This window comes from Haemorhous mexicanus, chromosome 1 (assembly GCF_027477595.1).
Source record: "Haemorhous mexicanus isolate bHaeMex1 chromosome 1, bHaeMex1.pri, whole genome shotgun sequence".
Classification (NCBI taxonomy): Eukaryota; Metazoa; Chordata; class Aves; order Passeriformes; family Fringillidae; genus Haemorhous; species Haemorhous mexicanus.
Genome location: NC_082341.1, coordinates 149651932 through 149674975, shown reverse-complemented (window position 1 = coordinate 149674975; position 23044 = coordinate 149651932). Strand labels below are relative to the sequence as shown.

Genomic DNA, 23044 nt, shown 5'->3' with positions numbered 1-23044 from the left:
TGTCTGAGATCAGTTGAATAGGTTCACTGCAGAATTCATGTTTGTCATAACATTAGTTTGGTGTTAATTTCTATTAGGAAGTGTTCAAAGCAGAATATGGAATACTTCTGGAAACCTCATACAGAATGTTTGACTTTCCAAAGCTAAGTTCACCCATATAAGTTCATCTGATAAGGTACAAAAAATGCTGGAGTAAACATGACTTCCTTCTGCTTTCAGTTACGTGAGACTAAGTACATCTAGTGATTTTAAACTGTAAAAAATATGGAAAAAATCTCTTGATTATCATTTGTCCTTGTTAGGTGAAAGTGGAAAATCCATGGCAGAGGGCTGTTTGGTTCACTCTTAGAACTAATTCACTGTTTTTCTCCTCACACACGTACCATTTGTTTATGAAACTCCAATACTAGGAAAAGGATAGAGAGGAGAGTATCTGGTTTGCATGATGAGACGTAAATGCATTATTTCTTTGCATGACTGTTTCTGGAAAATATATCTAGTTCAGTGGTTCCCACTCTTTATTCTGAGCAAGAGTAAAACATGTGTTGCAGAAGCCAGTCATCTCTTGTATCAAGCCACCAAAATAATCTCTCAGGTGGTCCAAAATAATTCCCACTGCTCTTTGGGAACAAAAATTTAAGAGCTGAATTTTTCTTTAGGTAGAAAGAAACTGCACTGCTCTCACCTTCCTCCCTTTCTGGTGATCTGTACCTACTACAAAGTTAAGGAATTCTCATCCTGGGTCCCATTTCAAAGACACAGGGTTTGGAACCCATTAGAGAGAGGATTTAATAGCATGCAAGACAAGAAATGGTGATTTATCCAAGCAAGTCAGAGAAACTACCTGGTATTTTTGTCAGCATGCTTGGGATGGATTTGTATCTCCCCAGTTTCTGGAACTGTGCTGGAAGTTGAGAATGATATTTTATTGAACATAAGGAAGCCAAATGAAGTGGGACCACTGTTCCCAGGGGAAGAAGAGTAGCTAACATCAGAAGGGGGAGTCTGAAAGAGGAGCAGCAGTGCATGAGCTTGTGGGTGGGAACCACTGTCCTAGCCCCTCTCATGAAGGATGGTGTGGTCGGCGCATGCTTCATGCCCCGGGACTGAGCCATGCGCATGCTGCTTTAATGAGGAGATCGTGTCATGAGAACAAATGTTTCTTCAGTACTTTTTAAAAAGATCAATGAAAACTAAAACCCCAGCAGACCCAGATTTCATTCCTTGGAAATGACAATAATGTCCATTTTTTTTCCTGATGACAGTTGTTATCTGGAAAGAAGCTTGGGTTTTGTTTGGGGTTCTTTTCTATACAACACATGGTTGAATATTTTGATGTGAAGCTGATGAATTATTGTCTGATGATTTTACTGCTCCGGCTGCCAGACAGAACACAATTGTCTAGATTTGTTGTATAAACATACTGTTATAAATCTGAATGTTACTTCAAGGGTTAACCTTCAGGATTCAATTAATGAGGAAGGCTTCAGCTCAGGTAACCTTAACTTAGACTAGAGACCTGCTTTTTGGATGACTTCTCATCTGGATCTTTCCGTAGTCAATAACAAGAGCCAAGTTCCCCAAGCATAAAGTCATCCCAAACTGAACCACGCTCTCCCCACTCACTGGTTAGAGTTGCTGACTTCCCACTGATTATAGAAATGGGTCTAAAGAGTAGTCTTAGATAGGAAGTTTAACTTCTTTAACAGCTTAAAAAAGATCAGATGAGTTCTAGCTCATAAACCTAAGAAACTCAAGCAACAGTCTTTGGAGAATAGTTTCTTCCAAAACTGACTCTTATAAGCAAGGATAGCTGCAGAACTCTGAAAAGAAAATCTGGGAATGTTTTCAGTTTGTATTACCTACCTTAAGTCCCACCACACTGCAAAAACCACCAAAAAACCCCACCCCACAAATGAGCATGCCAACATATGCAGTGGAAAATGTCACTGCAAATGAGTAGGGTTTTGTGCTGAATGCAGAGGAATTTTTTGTTCTGATTTTATCTATGAGGAGGATATAAAATCTTGTTCAGACCCAGTCTTGCATAGCTCTATGACAGATTTCTGCATATCTTGCTTATATTGCTGTTATATACTTAAAAAATGTCGCTAGATTAATATTTTGGATACTTCGCATCATCTACTGATCCTTTTCCTTCTGGTCTGATCCCTACAGGTCCTCACCTCACTTTATGCCTCCATTTTTTCTGGTATGCAAGGCAGTTATCACAGGAACTTTAAGAGCCAAACTCTGGGCAGCTGTATATGTATTTTGAAGAACTAAGCAAGTTTTTGGAGAGGGAGTTAGCAGCCACATGTAATGACAACTGAATTATTTTAATGTAGTACTAAACAGCTTTTTATAAACAACAGCAGCTTTTGCCTCACCTATTTTTCTCCTTCTTTGCCTTTTGGCTTCTGTTCCTTAAAGATGTTTTCTCTTGAGAGTTTCTCCATACTGTTACTAACTCAGATCTTGTGACGTTGCTCAAAGCCAGTGTGTAGTATGTGACATCTGGACTCTTCCTTTCATTTGAGATTCATCCATCAATCATGGATTGTCATTGACCTGCAATCCCCCCACCTGGAGAAAGCTGATCTCCACAGCAAGCCTGTTGCACAGTTTTTTCAGGCCCAGAAGCAAACGTTGTCATTGTATTATCATGGAACAGATCTCCTCATCCTAAAACTGCTTTGGTTTCTCCTTTCTTCTACCTTATTCCACAGTCTCCTTCAGTCTGCACAGATCACCACCAGGGTATCCATGCCTCATTGCTTTTTTTCCTTTATATTAAAGAAATTCTCTCTCACAAGCTCGCTCTCTCTAACACCTTCAGGCCCATCAGTTTATATTGCCTGGCTGACTCTGTTATCACTTAACTAGTTTTTGGTGCATTTCTTTGGATTAAAATTATTATCAGTGATGTGCCATGATTCTATACTCTTCTTGACCATACTTCTCAAAATTAATTCCTCCTTCAGACTTTGATTTATTAATGAGACATGAGAATTTATTTTCCCTACTTTACCTGCCCAAAAATCTCACATGCAAATCATTCTGTTGACTTTTACTTCCTCACCTTTATATTTCATGCCCTTTTCAAACTTGCTCATTAGTTTTCTTCTCCTGTATATATTTGCCCTATGGCAGCTGAGTGCTTGAAGAATCCAAATTTCACAGAGAATTGAAATATCTGTCTTGTAAAGCAGTACTGCTCTCAAAAGTGGTCAAACAGAGAAGGGAAAGTGGTGCAGAAAAGAGGGCGGAGGACCTGCCTAAGTTAGTAGAACACAAGTCACTTGCTGGGATTCTGCACTCACCATCACTTCAGTGTTGACAGAACCTTGGTGGGCAAAGCATATCAAGATTCCACCCCAAAAGCAAGAACTATGGAAAAAAATTTTAAAGCTATTTTATATTTTAAATTACATTAAAATATTTTAAAGCCATCTTACTTTTTAATTAATATTTAATTTTTAGAAAGTTCTTAAGCTCAAATGTGAGATTTTCCAAAATGTAATTTGTCACAAATGTCCACAAGCAACATCTCATCTTTGTCTACAAAGAAGGAAGTAATCCCCAATTTTTACTTCATACATTTGTCTGCACTTCATGCATCTTTCCCCCATGCCATGAATTCTTCAGGAAATGACATAAGGGCAAAGTCTGAGTAATATAGATATGATTCATTTAGACTGTTCTAATTCTTCACTCAAATCCATGCTTTTGTCTCCTGGAAATGCTGATATATCAGGACTAAATCAGTGTCCCCTTACCCAACTCCTCAATATGCCACTTCGGTACTCACATACCCAGGTGCACTTCATCCATGCAGTGACAGAGCAAGGGTCTGGACTTCCTAGGCTGCAGAAATTACATTCACAAGTATTTTCATATCAAAAAGAAAAATCAGAAGGGTTGGAAAAACTTCCTACATCCAAAGGTTTAGTGCTTGCAACTTTTCTGATAGGGAATCCCATATTTCATTACTCCCTGGGTCAAAGATATATTCATGAGAAACAGACAGTAGAGATAAGAACCCCAGTAATTAATGTAAACCTCCCCCCAAAAAACAAAAACAGCATAAAAACTTGCAACATCTGTGATACTCAATGCTCAGATAACATCCATTGTGGTGGAATACTGCAACAGGCAGAGCTCTGAGATAGAAATGGGTCTTTCTGTCACCCTTGCAAGGTCTGCACACACATCTCCATCTTTGGCCACGATGTCCTTGCACAGTGGACCCTCCCCACACTTGCCTCTCCTGCCAGCAGGTTTAGTGGCTGCAGCTGAGCATCCTGCAATGACACCTCACCTCTTAACTCCTTCTTCTGGTAACCATGGCTGTTGGTCCTTCAGCTCTGCTCTCATCTGTGGCTCTCAGAAACCTGCCAGCTATAACAGCCTCTTCCCTCCCCGCACCTAACTTACTTGATCTGGTGTCCCACACAGAACTGCCGCTTGCTCATGTGTGCACAATCCACCTCTCCCTAGAGCTGTCCCAGGAATGTGTTAAAAAGCTTACTTCCCATGGCTTAGCCCTGGTTTGTTTGTTTGGGTTTTTGATGGTTTTTTATTTGTTTGTTTTTAACAAATATGCAATTAACAAATATTTGAGCAGCAAAGTGAACTAGCAAATCAAATATTTATACCATCTATAACCTAAAAAGTGTTCAGAACATATATAAGCTGATAAACTCCTTGTCAAATTCCTATTCCTGTTTCTGTTTTAGTGGTATAGTGATTACCTTTAAGATCATTGCAGTCATCAGGCTGTCAGGAGGGTGAGTGGTGCTGGTAAAAAGGCAGGTAGATGAAATTCTATCTCGGTGTTGTCACTGAAGGACAAATGTATTTGGACAGTAAATCTCTAAGAGAACAGACAGTGCAAGGAATCATCAGAGGAATAAAATTTGTCACTTCTCTACAACACCTGTAGGCCATGGTGGAGAGAAAGCAGGGTATCCTGCCCTACCACATCCCTAATCAGTGCTTAGCAAAGCCTTGCCAGAGTTTTGCTGGTGATATCTGGTTTGCAGCACATCTGACTTTATTTTATTCCTGAGAGCTGAGGAATAAAATAGGAGAGTTGAGGTTACTATGTTTGGATAAGAGATGGCTCTGAGGAGACTTTAAGGCACCTTCCGGTAGCTAAAGGGAGACTGCAAGAAAACAGGAGAGCTGTTTTTAAAAAAGTGTGTAGTGACAGGAAGAAGAGGAATGGCCTCAAACTGAAAAAGTGCAGGTTTAGATTAGAAATTAGGAAGAAATTCCTTACTGGAGCCGCTGGAACAGGTTGCCCAGAGACATTGTGGATGTTCCAGCCTTGGAAGTGTTTTAAGGCCAAGCTCAACAGGGCTCTGAGCAACTCAGTCTAGTAAATGACATCCCTGTCCATGGCAGTAGTGTTGTTTCATGTCTTAGTAATAAAACTACAGCTTCAGGTGTGCTACATGAGCTGAAGCACTGTGACACCTTGCATGGAGAGGATAGCATGACCCTCTGGTAACATTTTCTACATTGATACCAAAAAATGCACATAAAAAGCAGTTAATTATCTGTGGACCTTACCTGTTGCTTGCAAAGACATTGATAATTATGGTAGCCCCAGCAGTGTCCTTGTATGCAAAACAATTATTTAGCCCATTATATACTTAAAGCATCATGAAAACAAGTTAATAGTGTACAAAGGAGGAAAATGATTACTTTTGCTTATTTTGTAGCCAAAAGCTGGGTCTCTTGGATCGGGTTCGTGGTACCAATACTAAAGGAAAGCTATTTACCCCTCTGAATGTAGATGCCATTGAAGAAAGTCCTTCAAAAGAGCCTAAGAATGTTGTCTTGAATAATAAGGAGCGTTTTCGTACTGCATTCCGAATGAAAGCATACGCTTTTTGGCAAAGCTCGGAAGGTAGCCCATCTGTGTTGATTTCTTTCTGTGCATCCCCTGTTCTCATTTTACTTTGTTCTTTTGCATATTCTGTTGAAGGTTTGTGACTTTCTAGGACAAGCATGTCTGGTACCTGGTTTTGTGTAGTACGTTTGGGGAAGCCCAAGAAAAAGAGTGCTGAAGTCCAGGCAACACAGTGCTTGAAATCAAATACCAGCCCTTCTCAAAATCAGCAATTGATATGGGATAAAGCCAGTGCTGAATTCAGCCTATTTGGCCTGGAAAAAGAGGGCACACTGGGCAGTCAATCTGTATCCCCAAAAACACACACCATCACAGCTTGGTTTATGAGCAAGGATGCTAAGCTAAGACAGCTCCCTCCTGGACTGTATCCAGCCCTGCAACAGCCTGTGTCCAGGCATCTCCAATATACCCTCACTGCCATCTCATTAAACCTCGTTTCTAGAGTCGATGTCTTCTTCCCTCCCCCTCTCTCCCCAGGCCTGCTGCCCCTCAGAGGTTTCCATTGGGTTTCCATGCAACATTATAGGGCATTTTTCCTCTCAGCTTCCCTGAGCACACATTTTCCTCTTCTTGCCCATAACATCAAAATGGTCTTTAAATAACAGGTTCCCCTTTCTTATGCCAGCTGGCACCAGTGCATGCTGGACATGCTACCATGGATGTAGCCTGAGTGTCCACACCAGGAACCTGATTTTCTCCTTCATGAAAGTCTATGAGCTCCAGGCAGTGCCAGTGAGAGGAGAACTTGGCCTGTGGCTTCTACAACCTGTTTTAGCCTTTATGTAAAATAATTTGGGCAAAGATTTATTGGAAAGGAACAAGTTCCAAGTGTTTAAAAAATGCTGGAATCTGAGAGGAGATCCTTCAATAATGTGTCTTACAGATGTCCCAAAATAATTAAATCCCTTCCAAGACCTGACCAGTGAACGAAGCTGTAAGAGATATTTCTTTATTAAATTGCACTTACTTTATGTAGTGCTTTATTCAGCCAGACATCCCTCTAAATATTGTGTGGTGAGATGTTCACACATCTGGTTTTTTGACCTCCTTTGCAGATGCAGGAACAGGGGAACCCATGGCAGAAGACAGAGGTGACAGTAGTGATTTCCCTATGGAAGATATGATCCCCACATTCAAGACAGCCATCCGAGCTGTCAGGTAAATATCTTTTTGAAGGATGATAGGAAATATCATTACCATGTTGCTACATGTTGATTCACTGTTTCTGTTATTACTTTTTTTAGATGCAATAGATGAGATAATTCTAGTGTTTTCAAAACCATGAGACAGACCCTATTCAGTCTGTTGAAAGTATGCAGAAAGGAGAAAGTTTTCAGTAACATTGACTATGTCATTTTGCAAGATACTCCACAGTGTTTTTATTGTAAAATAATATTTTGTACTGTTCCTTGTTAAAATGTTATATAAACATATCTTTCTCAATTTAGTGACTAATATTTATATGAAACTGGAACTTTTGCTTAACAAAAATCTCTGAGCTGAGTCAACTCTTTATTCACAATCATATGAGTGAACAATTTACTTTTCAGCTGTCATATTTTAATACATGCTGAGGTCTCCATTTCAGCAATCTTTGGTTTGTGACACGTCACCTCTATTTTCACATCACAAGAGATATTCCCTAGGGTTAGAAAACTCCCAGTAAGCCTTGGTCATGTGTTCAGCTCATCAAGCCAATAGAATTCATTCACTGATGATGCTCTGTTACTCCTCAATGCAGTACTTTTTACTCTGCTCCCTTGGAGATGTAAATGCTCCCATGGAAAAATACTCTGCTTTCATTGCAATTGCTGTTTATTCCAGAAATTGATAATTTTTGTGCCGGGGACTTACCACCTTTCAGGTGAAATACTGCGAGCCTGGAGTGTCTCAGATTTATCTTAGAAAAACTTCAGGGAAGATGATAATAAAAATATAACCATATATTTATATGCATAAATTCATTATATGTACTCCTGGTTCTTTTCAAATTGGGTGCAGGACAATCAGTTTCTAAAAATTCCAAGTTTTCTAAAGGCTACTGAAAGCCAGGTGACACAGGCTTTGCTCATGTTACCCAGGACTTCTTCCCTCCCATTGGAAGCTTCTTCATCCCTGTCCTCCATAGCTTTCCCTTTTTTTCCCTGATACCTGATTGCTTTCAAACATGTTATTGTTACTTTTGAAAAATTCCTTCCCCACATCCTGTCCAAATCTAATTGATTCATGCAATTTCCATTTAAACTCAATCAAGAGCCAAGATTTTTTTTTTTTTTGTGTCATGTACCCAGATCCTGAATATTAATTGAGAGTAATTCTTTCAGACAAAACCACTTAATGGATTTCAGGGTCATGATCAAGGAGATTTTAAATTAGAATTGCTAACTTTGTGATCCCTATTTTTTCTTTACATCTTTGAATGTGTAGTTTTGCTGTTACCATATCTAATTTGGCAAAAATAGACACAGGTATAATTTTGAAACCTTGAAATATTTATAAGCAACAGAGTTAAAGAATCAGCAGCCCTTAAAAAGTTGTAATAAAATTATCTTTGCTAAATGTAAGTTTATACAGACTTTAAAAACATTAAAAAACCCACCAACCTTAAATAAAAAAAATGTTAGAATCTTAAGAGATGACAGCAATATCCCAGTTCAGACCAAGAAGTACCTGGAGACTCTACTGAGAAAGCAAACATCCAGAACCCAAGTCTAAACCAGATGAAGATAAAGCTTTCATTGTTTAAACATATTTCTTCTATTTGTTTAATCTACCAAGATATATATATTTAAAGTAATGCATAAACAGAAAAGGATGAAAAAAGAGTTCCAAACATTTTTCAAGTGCTCTGTCCAGCAGTGTTCCTTGGTACAAGAATTCTGTTACTAATTACTAGCTCATTTTATAGCAATAGCAATAGTAAGAGCAATCATATTATTCTCATTACAACAACAAAATTAATGTGATAATGCTGTTGTCTTCAAGGACAGTTCAGGCAGTTCTATAAAGTTTTCCCTTCTTCACAACCTGAACTGCTGCTAACTTCTTAACTTCCACATTTATATCTAATTAGCATTTCCTATCCAAAACTTTCCCAGGTGCAAAATTAAAACCAAGATGAAAATGATTCAGCAATGCATATACTATAAATTTGCTTTATAATAGACTGAAGAATAGAACAAGCAGCTTCAACTTCACAGCTTCAAAATCTCCTGTGACTTGTGTTGTTCAAATTCAAGCTCCAACTGTGATTCTGAAGCTTTAAACCATTTTTAAGATATTAATTATGCAAAGCCAACTATTATAAATTTTCAAATATAGCATGATGTTATAGATTCTTTGTTTATATTTTATTGCCTTGTTTTGAAGTAACCATGCTCAATTTACGCTCAAACACCCAAAACCATTTCATCCATATTTTAAAAAATCTGGAAATTTTCATCATGGAATTTATATAAGAAATTCATATTTTTTCTGTTTATTATGCAGAATACTACAGTTTCGTCTCTATAAAAAAAAATTCAAGGAGACTTTGAGGCCTTATGATGTAAAGGATGTGATAGAGCAATACTCAGCAGGGCATCTTGATATGCTTTCCAGAATAAAATACCTTCAGGCAAGGTAAGAACCTTCTGGTATTTGGGGGAAATGTGTAGCTTTGCTGGCAAAATGAAAACATTGGCCTATTTGTGTACAAGGCCACCCAGAAGCCACGCCTTTGCACAATGTAGCTGGTGCATGAGAAAACCCTTTCCCAAAGACAAAAGGCAAGTGAGAGCTAGCAGGGATAACTGCAGGGAGAGACCACAGGCTCACATATAGAACAAGAACATCAGTTTAAAAATCCTATGAATTTTCCTGACCATTTGATCAGGATCAAATTTCTCTCCTTTCCCCTTTTTACAGATGATAAATAAAAGCAATAGCTGCTCTCCATGAACTTTTCTTTGGGCTGGATTCTCTGATGATGTGTACCTAGTGAAACATCACATAAAAGTGCCAAAATACATCAGCACAGAAGGTTTCACTCAGGTGTAATTGACCTATCTCAAAAAAAGTTGGAATTTCAGGCCTCTGTGATTGTTCAGGAGCAACCCGCATCCACAGCTGTCTCCTCCCAGAAGGGGTTCATTGCAATGTGATTTTGAGGCACAGATACAAAAATTTGTGCTTCTCATGCCCTGATCCATGAGCCCAGATCAGAACTGGGGGCTGGAAATCCATGTGGACCTGAGTGCACATGTGTCCAGATGTGTGTGCAGATGTATGTGCAGATGTGTGTGCTCATTCTCTGCATAGCACATTCCCTGAGGCCCTCAGTGACTCTGAACATCAAAATTCCACACAGTCACCTTCATTTCTCCCAAGAGTGGGCTGAGGGAGTGCAACTCCTGCTGCACATTTGGGCCTTGTCTGGACTTAGCTTGGCTTTGAAAGGCTGCTCTGATCTTTCTGCTGAACTTTGTAATTTTGTATTTCAAAGTGATTTTCCATGCACTGGGCTATCTCTTTTTCAAGTATTTAGCATGTCTGTCAGCAATGCCTGGGGATTCAAGCCAACATCTAGTTAGCTTTGTGAGGCTTGCCTGGAGCTTTCTCAAGTTCAATTTTCAAAACTGTATGGGGCACTGTGAAGCCATGCATGGATTGTCCAATAATACAGATAACTGGTCTGTGGACAAGTGCTGATTGATATGTGGCCATTTTGGGGGGTGAGCTGAATAAACAGAGACTAACTTGCACCTGAGCAGTTGGAAATGACAAACGAAAGAATATTTGATATAGCAAAAGAGCATAATTACATGTGGTGGAGCATTCCAAATAATCTTTCTCCTTTTGTGCCAAATAAAAAAATCGAGTAGACTTCCTTATGCAACTTAATTTAAAGTTATGTTTCTCAAGCCAAAAGAATAATTAGTAAAGACTAAAATATTGCTGACAATTAGAAACAACAACTGACAGAATGTTATTGGTTTGTTAGGAATGTCAGCAATTCTACCTTTTGCCAAGTTCTGATTTTCATTACCCTGCACAAAATCTGATGGGTCTCCTGACATTTTTAAGAGCAGCTGCTATTGGATATTTTTTGACAATCATGCTGTTTGGTTCCTTTGAAGGAAAAGAAGATGTGTTTCAAATGTTGAAGTTTGGAAACAGTGAGCTAAAGCATTACTTAATTACTATTAAATTACCAGGTAATTGCAATTCAGTGCATTGATTGTGACCCAAAAGAGAGGAGTCATATAATGAAGATCAATATATTACCAAATCAACATGTGTTTCCTTTTTGAATCTTTGCTTCAGAGCTGCACAGCATATTCTGTCATGTGTTAGCATTTACACAGTTGCACTTTTCTTTTTTTCAGAGTAGATATGATTTTTACACCTGGACCTCCATCTACTCCCAAGCATAAGAAATCCCAGAAGGGAGGAGCTTTTTCTTACCCTTCACAGCAGTCTCCCAGGTGAATTCTTTTATACCTAGTATTAAACACAGCCCAGCACAGAAATAAAAAGTTAATTCATTCCAATAAGCATGATCTTTCTTCATCCACTGTTAAAGTAATGATACTGAGAGGATATGTTGCTATGGGATACATGTGGATAAACATTGAGCCAGAAACTCAGTAAGAGCAATGTGTGATGAATAATCTGAAGAATGGCTTCTTAATTGTCCAGCTCAGCTTCTCCACAGTTTGAAAATATGGTTTTAAATTAAATGCATGCATTTGATTGCTGATGTGCTAACATTTAACTTGTAAACCCACTTAAAAGCTCAATAAAAACCACTAACTGTTTGAAAGTAAATTAGTTCTCTTCCTGAAGTGCCCACAAAATGGCAAGCAGAGATTTTTAATGCTGCAGCTTTTAAATCAGTGATTGGTGAGAGTTACGCAAAACAAATTGAAATAACAGATTTCTGGGTGTGAAAGTTGCACCATATTATTGTATTGCTGCATTCCACATAGAAAAAAATTCAATAATAAATGACATTTCTTCTGTTGTTTACAACTATCAATCTGTCAATAAATATCCATCAAGAACCACACAAGACCATCCACAATCTGTCCCCAAAGCTGTCGTGGCTGCTCAGAACAAAAGCAATATTACAGAAAATAAACTATCCCACACAGGGAAAAATCCAAAACCACGCAAATGTGAAGAAAGAGACCTAGGTACATGGAAGAGGCAGTGATCATTTGGGGAGGAAAGCAGGTTGCAAAAATTGTATGAGCCCATATCACCAGTAACCCAATGTGGAAAATCTGACAAATAAATAATTGTACTAGATTTTGCTCCAGTACAATTTATTCACAGCTGTATTTTGAATATTTTCAGGAAAGAGAAGAACTGGCCGTGTTAAAAGTCTTAGAGTATATTTGTTCCAAATCATGTTAAAGAGCAAGTGCTCAGAAATTGTTTTTCTAGACTTAGGCATAGATTATGGGAAGATATTGATTCCTTTGACATCAGTTTGGAAACTGTTTTATAAAGATTTAACTTGATCATGAGAATCCAGAATTCCATGAAGTTATAAATCAAACTCTTTAGTTAGAAATAATCTTTTTATGTAATGAGTTTGGTCCATCTGATGGACAGGCAAGAGGAAATTGCATAGATAAAAACCTATTCTGGAATCAGCTTTAAATCTCCAGACAAGACTGTCTCTTTTCAGCATTTCCAATCTCTGACACTTACGATTTGATATAATGAAATTGAGAAAAAACCACACTCATCCTTGAAACTCAGATTCAGTCTCCAAAGACACTAATTATAAAGAATTAGATTTAAAAACACATGGCCATCTGTAGACCCACTAACTGCACTATCTCAATAATTTTCACAAACCTGAAATTATTCCAACAAGCTGGAGATTAATTTTAACTTTCTTTTGAACTTCTGGTGCTTTTTAGTCTTTATTTTAAACTTGAAAAACAAAATCATTAAAAAAATTAAAAATCAAGGTTATATTTTTTAGGAATGCATTGGCATCACATAGAATAGACTTTTACTGCTGTTTGTATAAACAGCTAAAAGGGCTCCAAGGATCTATACAAATAAATCAACAAGATGGCAATTCTGTTTTCTGATATAAATTACTTATTGTGATGCAAAGAAATATTGAACACTAATAGAGTTATTAATTCTTTGCAGAAATGAACCATATGTAGCCAAAGCATCTACAGCTGATACTGAAGACCAAAGTATGATGGGAAAATTTGTTAAAGTTGAGAGGCAGGTAAGAAATTTCATGACAATGACAGAGGCTGAGGTGCTTGTTCAGAAATGATAGAGCTGATATGAATTCTGCATGACTCTGACTGACCCGGGCAGAATTGTGCTGAGGGTGGTGAAGACTCACAGAGATTTTCTTTTAATCATCACAAAACTATGTTGTTAGTTTTTCATGAAAGAATTTGCTTACCTGGGAAGTATGCATTTTGAAACTTGTTGAATCGATGTCACTGTGTATGGCAGAAGATCCTAACCATGATATTGAAGTGGGACATTTTCATTCCTCTAGCTTCAGTACTCATCATATCTGTTGTTTGGTGTGAGCAAGGCCTTTTCCTGCAGGGTCTGGACTCAGAATGATTGTCCACTCTTGGGCTCTATCCAAAAGAGAAAGGAAACTAGTCCTGATATATAGTCCTGATGTTGTGGGACTATTAGGTGGCATTAGGTCATAGGTTGGACTCAATCATCTCAGAGGTCTTTTCCAACCCAGATGATTCTGTAATTATCAGTTAGAGAATAGGTATGTATGCAAAGGAAATTCCATATACTGTATTTTGGTAATAGCTATTTACCAGTGGAATCAAGACTTTGTCATAACAGTATAGAGTCTTGTTGGATACTGTACTGTTAAATATCCAGCAAGACTAATAATTTTTTTGGCACAGTTCATAGGGATGGGTCTTCTTATTCTGAGGCAGTTAGAGGATCAGCTGTCATCCATTTCAGCCCAGCTTCTGTGACCCAGAGGGAAGGTCACAGTTATCCTAAGAACCTCCATGACCAGTAAACATGGCAGCACACCATGGTATTGTGGACTCTTTTTGAACAACTGACTTGAGGCAATATCATGACATTGGTATTTTTCAGGTAAATGACATGGGGAAGAAACTGGATTTTCTTGTTGATATGCATATGCATCACATGGAACAGCTGCAGATACAAGTTGCTGAGATAAGTCCATTGAAAGAAACGGCTTCTCCTGCAAGGGAGAAGAGAGAAGAAAACAAATATTCTGAATTAAAAACAATAATATATAAATACACTGAGCAGTGTTCTCGTGAAACTCCTTACAACTTTCAGCAGGTTCCAGTCAACAAGGTCAGCCCCTATGGTTTCTCAGCACGGGGTCACATGGCTCACTCGCAACCTTTATCAATCGGTGGGCAAAACTCTGGCAAACTGCAAGCCACACCTTCCTCAACTTCATATGCAGAGAGGCCAACAGTTCTGCCTATATTTACATTAATGGACTCCCAGGTTAGCTACCACTCCCATGGGGACCTTCAAAGCCCTTACTCAGACAAGGTGTCCCCGAGGCAGAGAAGGAGTCTAACGAGAGACAGCGACACCCCATTGTCCCTTCTCTCCGTCAACCATGAGGAGCTCGAGCGCTCCCCGAGCGGCTTCAGCATCTCCCAGGAAAGAGACGACTTCCCCTTCGGCCCCAGCGGGGGCTCGGCGTGGATGAGGGAGAAACGCTACCTAGCAGAGGGCGAGACAGACACAGACACAGACCCCTTCACACCCAGTGGCTCCATGCCTTTGTCCTCTACGGGAGATGGGATTTCAGACTCAATATGGACCCCATCAAACAAGCCAGTTTAAAAGTTCGTGTGGGGGCAGTCACTGGCTGATTTCTCCTTGTAATGTAAGCATACTTTGTATATCTCACTTACTCTACACCCAAAGCTTACTAGTTCAAAACACCAATGGCTGCATAAGATGCATGTGATATTAGTGGTAGTCATTCTGCACCATTTCATACAATTTACTGATGCAGTTTTTTTCATGCTACCAAAACTAAGGAGCTTAGTTTTGAGCATGGTTTGCATGACTTTGCCCTATATAAATGGTACAGCTGATTTCTTCCATGATACATATCTGTCTGGTACTCTTCAATACAACAATGGTGAATTGATAACAGACAAGATACAGTGGTCCTTGCTACATTTTGTAAACAGAGCAGCAAAATAAAAAGATTTCCAGGAACAATATTCCTTTGTGGAAACACAACGTCTAAATCTTTTTCCATTATAAGCAAATCAATCTCTAATCAACCAAGCCGATCAACCAAGCAAATCTATCTCTAATCAACCAAAAGCAGGGGAAAAGCTGAGTTGAACTATGACCTTATTGAAATGTTTTTGTGAACTAAATGTTTCTCATGTGATCTCTTATATAATTACCCCTGAAATACAATGTTGAAATGAAATAACGGGTAGGATTTTATGTCATCCAAGCCACTTCCTGGGATTGATCATAGGTATTTATTTATTGTAAAATGTAAATAGAAATCCCTCAAAATACTTTGAAAATCTTCACAAGTATTTATAAAATTGCTCAAAGTAGGATTATAATGCTTTTTTTTAGAAAATCTTTTACTAAGTCTATTTGCTACTTATGGGGCCAAATTTTCTTTGTTACAAAAATAAGGTTGTTCAGCATAGACAGCTCCAGGTTTATACACTCCACTCTTCTACTGACTTAGGTGCTGCTAAGTAAGAAGCATAACGTAACTCAGCCTCAGTTTCCTGATCTGTTAATTGGGAGTTACACTTTCATACATGCTTACAGGTTGAAAGGCTCAATTCATCAATATTTGTCAAGTGCTTTGAGCTCCTCAGATGTGCAGAAAATTGCTATTCTCTTCCCTGCAAGTTCTACAGTGTGAGATGCTGCCAGGATCTGTTTCTCTCTGTTTACCTTTCCTCTTGGAAATGGAGTGCTCCAAATCCATGAATGTGTGCTATATTTAGGATTAATGTATGAATAAATAATCACCATTTTTGTCATGTGTCCCTGAGCAACAGAGAGATAAATTTGCTCCCTAGGCCTCAGCCAAATATTTTTTAATGGAAGCTGGAAATTATTGAGAAGGAGGAGACCAGGAAAATCACTGGATCACTGGAAGGAAATGAATCAAAGATCTCACCACTACAGTGGGAATGTAGTACCTATAAAGCTAGTGAAACTAGCATATCCAAATATCCTATACAGGTCTTACCTGGTGTCAGTCAATGTGTCCATGAAATAGCGTCCATGTGATGTCCAGCTTGGTGGCTGTACACTCTACAGCTGGTGGAAAGTGAAGGAGTACAGTCAGTGAGCACAGGGTACAGCAACAAAGGCACACAACAAATTCAGGATGAGATTAATCTCACCTTTAACTCAGTTATCTACAATGACCAAATATCCACCAACTTCAAAGAGAGCAGAAGGTGACTTGCTTAGATGTCAGATGATCAGAGACCACACAATCAGTGTTAATTGTCTCACCTCTCCCCTACTGATCCAAGGTACAGCCTCTCTGCCATGGCTCATCCCCACCTCATGTCCAGAACAATCCCTGTCACTCCACACAATGATTTCCCCAGTGGCCAGGGCACTGACCAACAAAGATGCAAGGATTTGGCCCAAACAAGGTGTTACAAAAGAGACTTTTTGTAGAGACTGCTTGTGTTACACTGCAGCTGCACAACTGAACATCTTTGGCACATCCAGTCTGAGCCAAGAACTTGTTATTGGGTTTCCCAGTGCTTACTGGGAATTGCACAGCCCTGGATGGAAATGGAACAATATTTTATTGGGGTTTTCTGACCACAGTAAACTTTTGGTTTAATTCCTCAGCATTGCTGACATCTCATAGCAGTTGTTCCATCCAGGGAATTCTGTTCTTTCCAAGATGGGCATTGCCCTCATCTTCATTGTTTGTTCTCTATTGGAAGAGACATCTAAAGGATTAGGATCTTCTTACTTCATCTGATTTTCAGCTAAATCATGTTTCATCTTTCTGGGATGGATCTTCAGGAAGAACAAATTGCTGTTGTTACTGGATTAAATACTGCAGACCAGTTACAGCCTTTGAAAACTGGGCTGAGTCCATGGAGCTGTTCTGAAGCCAGTAACTATGATGGTATGAGGCACAATTTTGGTAATTACTTAATTGACAAAATAGCATTGACCTGCAAGATTATCTGTGTTTGGCACAGTTTTGTGGCTAAATTTGCAAAGAATAAAACTAAATGACCAAAGTGTAATTCGTTATAATTTGGCATATTAAGAATTCTTTGGCCCTTGGGATTCTTGGAAATACCTTCATTGTACCTGTTGCAGGCCTTCTGAAATAGTAATAGATGTCTGTGACAACTTGTGAGATTTAACCCTCACAAGACAAAAGAATGGAAAACAATGAAAAAATTATTTTAACATTGAGACATTTCTGAAGTGTATGCAAGTATGTGCTAGACAAGCCTGCTTCAGTTTTCTTGTATATAAAGGGCCTGTTGTTCCTACTGATTTAATCTGAATTTCACCTTTCTTTAAATCCTTCCTAGAGCTAAACAATCAAAAATCAAGGCAGCCAAAAAGCAGGTGCAGTCTGATCAATTTGTTTGTGACTGTCTTTGACAGTGGCTATGCCATGCAGTTCCCTGTCCAATTCCCACTGAAATTCTTCAGTTCAGGTTTCTGTTCCTTTCCATGACAGGACATATAAAAGGAATGTTTTCGCGGTATTAAACTTGGTTGAAAATCCATGAATAGCCTCCTTATAAAGTTATGTTCTTTCCAAGAGAAAATCCAAGCAAGGGCAGAGACTTGGATGAATCTTCACCTGCACACAGGGTACAGCCCCAGAGAAAGGATTTGGGCTGCCCTGCACTCTGCACACTTAGCAGATGAACTGTCTTGAAGTTAGTGTTTTCTCTGGCCTGCAATCACCAATTGCAATATGCATCTTTAAGGTGTCAGGTCAGCTGTTTTTAGCCACATCATGAAATAGTTAATGATGTTTAATGATAAGATCTGCCTCCTCTTAAAAAGCACTGGTGATAAACTCAGCAAGATCCTCTGCAGTAGACATCTGTGGGTCCTGTGAAGGAGATCCAAGAAATGAGACAGACAGATCTGATTAGCTTATTTCAACATTTATTTTTCTTTCTTAGCACTGAAACACGTCCCTGCTCTGTTCATGAGTGTGCTGTTCTTAGCAGCTCTCTGCCATTTACATCACTGGGGTTAAAAACAGGGCATCCATCATTTCTGCTGTCTGTGATGACAACAGATGTCAAGATGTCACCAGCAAGGTGAGATCTGGAGACCATCCCAGATCTGGGATTTGCACACAAGTTCATCAGACTCCAATCAGGCTGAGTGCAGGGAGTGCATCCACCCTGGAACTGTGGTTGATGTGCCAGCCATAGGTACTGGACAAAGCAAAATAAACTATCTATGATCCCAGTAACATTAAAAATGTCAAGACCTGTTTCCACGCACAAGGAATCTCTATTCACAATTTCATTTGAGAAAAGCATCTGGGTCAATAATCGTCTTTAATAGGAATAGTCTCTAATTAATAGGAATTAATTAGATTTATATCTTCTTCTGCATGATGTTTCAGTTAAAGAGTTATCAATTCTCTTTGGGTCAGACCTTTCTAGCATCTTGACTGACACAAGCACTTTGTTTGCATGTACTTAACATTAAAAAATATTAATGACTTTGATGACTCTCATCTCATTTCAGGCCTTGAAATATTTTTTTGTAATTTGATCTGTGGAGCTTTTCTCTGCTCTCCTTCAAGTAAGTTAGAAACCTTCTCACAGTGATGCACTGGGAGCAGGGCTGGGTTCTAATCTGCCATTATTTATAAATTTCCTTGTGAAGGACAGCAGTGATCTGGAGACATTTTTCTTGGCTACATTTTGAGAGTGATTTTCAGTCCCTAACAAATGCCAGATGTCTGGAAGTTTTCAAAAAGGTGAATCTGTGTTTACATTGTGTGCCTCTCTTTGCAGCATTACTATCAATTAAGCTTCCTCATTTTAGATGCAAACTGGGACTATTTGATTAAGGCAAAAATGAATGCTTTGTTGAAGTAGGAAGTTACAATAAATGTGCTTTATGCTCTACTCAGAGAGTTGGCACTTTAAAAAAAAATCTAGTCAGGTAATGACTGTTGTCCTTGCCTTGGCTTTTCCCTGCCCTGAATTTATCACTCTGGCTCCTATCTAAATAAAAGGGAATTCAACCCATGAAGAGATTGATTAAAAAGTCCCTAAATTGTCCTTTGGCTATATTTGCTCTGTTTTTATCTGTAACATTGCTGCATTATTATGGTCCAGGTGGAAATAGTTTAAAATTTTTCTGCTTCAAATGGTGGCCCATGAGTCCTTTGAACTAAAGCCCCCCTGAACCCAGGGGTAGTGGGGCCTTGTGGCCTTCAGGAGAGCACCAAGGTCCAACCAGTTTGCAAGAACACAGCCTAAAGCAATCAGAAAATGCAGAGTGAGGAGCACCCTCACCCCTGCTGGGAGCCCAGCTGCTGCAGAGGTGTCACATCTGCTTAGGCAAGAACTGAATCCATCCTGATTACTGCAGAGCAGTAATGTGAGGAAAGAGCTGGGTCTGGATTCCTTGCACCCCACAGCCCCCACAACTAAGCTCTAGGTGTCTAAGGGCTGCAAACCTCAATTTCCTACAGCACCTCATGAATTTGGTGGGATGTCACTTTTTCAGGAGCACAGCCAGATGTGAGTGCTCCATTTGAAGATTATTTTAAGAGGTGCAGAGGAAAAAGGGGCATTTTCAAGTGTTTTTAGCTGGGCACTCTGGGAATGAAGACCCTGGGTATCACTTTTCCTTCTGGATTTTTAGGCTGTAAGATTTGATCTTTCCCAATTCAGCTTTGAGTAGCTTCCCTCTGAAGTTAACTGAAGCAAAATAGTGAAAATGGGCTCCTGTTTCCATCATGAAGAACACTGAGACTGAAGGTTACATAGCCAACTGCATTTTGTTTTCTCGTTATGGCATCTTATTATTACTAGTATTTGTGCCTTGCTCACTGAAATTTTCTCCATGCTACAAAGATGCTTTTCAGATTCTGGCTGACAAGGGAACACAACTTTTATACAAGTGGCCTTTAGTGCTCTTTATAATATTATTTATTGTAATTTTTAAACTGTATGTGTAATTTCTATTCTGGCACTGTCCAATATTTGAACAAATTTAATATGTTTATTTCAATATATTATGCAAACAATACTTCTTAAATGATTTTTTATGTTCTGTCTTTAAAAACTGCACCACTTATTAATAAATAGAAATTTCAATTATGATGTGGATGGATTTATTTTCATTTAAATCTTGATATCTTCACACATATTCAAAGAATATATTGTCAAATGCATCTCCAGCAGAGACATTGGCAAAGATCCTTTTGACTTCATCTAGGCAGGACTAAACTCAGCTACAAACAGGTTTTATGTGGCTTCCACAGCCAGCCCTGTCAACACACAGGGGATCCTACTATTTGTGACATCTTTTGATTTAGTGGCCATATAATTTATATGGCTTTGAGCATATGTGAAGGAGAAAATGAAAAGTGGGGGGAAATGCATTCATATTGGAAACATAACGTGCTAAAATATAATGAAATTGCAAACAAAATAGAGAGGGAACACAGTAATGGTACAAGCAAGGCAGAATATCCCCTGCAGGGAATTTGCTTGAATTCTGCCCCTGGTTCTGTTGCTGCATTTCTGTGTGGTTCTGTGTCTGAATGAGACAGGAAGAGAAACACGTGAAACATCAACTCTGCCCAAAAATTTAGCTGACACAGAGAGGCATTTTAAGGCATTCTCTGTGGCTTCAGTTTCATGGCTGTCACCAAGGAATGAGCTCTGCTGAACACTGGAAATACAACCTAAAATAAGGTTTTTTAATTTTTTGTGGTAGGTAAAAAAAATATCCAACATTTATGCCATGTCTTATCCCACTTCTAAACCACTGTAAAGTGGGAATAATTAAAAGATCCTTTAGTACTGCAACATTAAGTTCTAGTGCTTTTGAGTCTATTTGTTTGTTTTAAATGATTCAATTTAAATAAAGGTAATAACCAAAAAAGAAATAGGGTGAATGTCAGGCTCTTACAATCAAGTTCTATTTTTTCCAAAGATTGACAGTTTTTGTTTTTCCAAACTAATGCACCGGAGTGTGGAACCTTTTGAGGCTCAGGGTTTTTTCAAGTGTCTACACGTTTATCGACAACTCTACCCTGCATTTTCATCACTGCCTCAGCACAGAATGTCCCAGCCTGAGCTGAAGGGCTTGGGCTGAGCCCTGCAGCTGCCAGGCACAGCAATGGCATTTCCCTGAGCACTTCTCAGACACAACAGGTGAACCACTCGGCTTTGCTTCACCTGCACTGAAAGGTGTTGCATTACAGTTTCCCCTTGGCTGTCACCCCAACACCAGAACCTGACAAATCACTGGATCTCAGTCAGCCATTAGGTCTTATCCTTTAAGAAATGGACTCCAAAAAGGGAAGAAGGTGTGATACCTATTCTCAGGCAAAGCCCTGCTTGTATCCAGGGGTGCAGCCTGTGCTTACCTCTATATGGGACTTTGGGGATCCTATACAATTGTCCCCCACCTAAGCAGAATAAGACTTAGGGTCAGCAGTCTAGAAAGGGTAAAAATTGAAACAGTGTCAATCAAGAAACAGCTTCAGGAGTGGAATTTTCTCAGTGTACCCTTCTGTTTATTTGCAGGATGCTTTGATTTTTAAGACTTGCTGGGGTAAAACAGTTGCTTGACTAACACAGAGCATCCTCTTGGAACACAGAGAAGGGATGGAATCAGGAAAGCCAAGTCCAATGGCAGAGAGCAGCAGGGGAGCTAGACATTATTTAAAGAAATTGCCCTCTAAGATAATGGCTGTCAGCCCCGTGGGTTTGGGACAGCACCACAGCTTTACTTCTCCTTCTTTGTGTCAGGTGCAGATGGACAGCAGAATACAGAGCAGAGATCATGAAAAAAGGTGTAATATGTGCTATGAATGTTTTGGCAGATTTGATGGGGTCAGTTACTTCTCGGACACACATCCTATCAGAAATAAAATAATTGGATAAGTCATTAAACATTTTTGTAAGTTCTGGACTGTTGAAATTTCTTGATATCTAATCAAGGTTTTATGAGGTTTTATGTTTAGAAATGCCAAGTGCTTGATCAGAAGCTAACTTCTTTGGAAACCCTCAAGGAGCAGTGCAGAGTATTGTGTAAAAATCTCATGTATTGTAGCTCTCACACAGATAAGAAAACCACTAGGACTCCATGCCTCTCACCACTACACATTTTCATGATCTTCATGGCCCCTTTTTTTTACTTTCTCTTCTTTTACTCCCTCAAAAGCATACTTGAATTCAAAAAAAGTTTGACAATATCAGACACTTCAAAAGAAAGATTTCCTACTTTAGTACACAAATACACAAAACACTCTTACTGAAAATAGTTTGTAGAGTTTATTGCACATTCTGTTCAGGAAGTTTTGTGGTGTTAGTACCAATCTTAGCAAAACATTGATAATAAAAATTAAAGAAAAAATTACATAAAGGACAGAAACTATTTTCAGTTCTAAATACATGTTCTGAAATGGGAAAGAAATTCTATGAATGGGAACAAATACATATCTATATATATAACTATTTATTTGGGGTTCTACAAAGCAAAGTGCTTGGTTCTGCACTTGAGTCAAAACACCCCCCTGCAGTGCTCCAGGCTGGGGGCTGAGTGACCGAAAAGCTGCCAGTGGGAAAGGCCCTGGGGTGCAGGCTGACAGCAGCTGAACGTGAGCCACAGTGAACCCAGGTGGCCAAGAAAGCCAATGGCAGCTGGCCTGGATCAGCAACAATGGAGCCAGCAGGGCCAGGGCAGGGATTGTCCCCCTGTGCTGGGCACTGGTGAGGCCACACCTCAAATCCTGTGCTCATTTCTGGGTCCCTCACTGCAGGAAAGGCTCTGAGGGGTTGGAGTGTGTTCAGAGAGCAACAGAGCTGGGGAAGGGTCTGGAGCACAAGTCCAGAGAGGGGAGCAGCTGAGGGAGCTGGG

General features: G+C 39.2%; 1 protein-coding gene across 1 annotated transcript in view; it reads left to right on the top strand.

Moving 5' to 3' along the window:
• KCNQ3 (potassium voltage-gated channel subfamily Q member 3) overlaps positions 1-19180 on the top strand; it is a 189807-nt gene extending 170627 nt beyond the window's left edge. Inside the window, exons 10-15 of the mRNA XM_059867282.1 lie at positions 5730-5917; positions 6976-7078; positions 9410-9541; positions 11287-11385; positions 13076-13160; positions 14027-19180. Coding sequence (XP_059723265.1) covers positions 5730-5917; positions 6976-7078; positions 9410-9541; positions 11287-11385; positions 13076-13160; positions 14027-14764 — 1345 coding nt within the window. The 3' untranslated portion in view covers positions 14765-19180. The remainder of the gene's footprint in view (positions 1-5729; positions 5918-6975; positions 7079-9409; positions 9542-11286; positions 11386-13075; positions 13161-14026) is intronic.
• The last annotated feature ends 3864 nt before the right edge of the window (positions 19181-23044 follow it).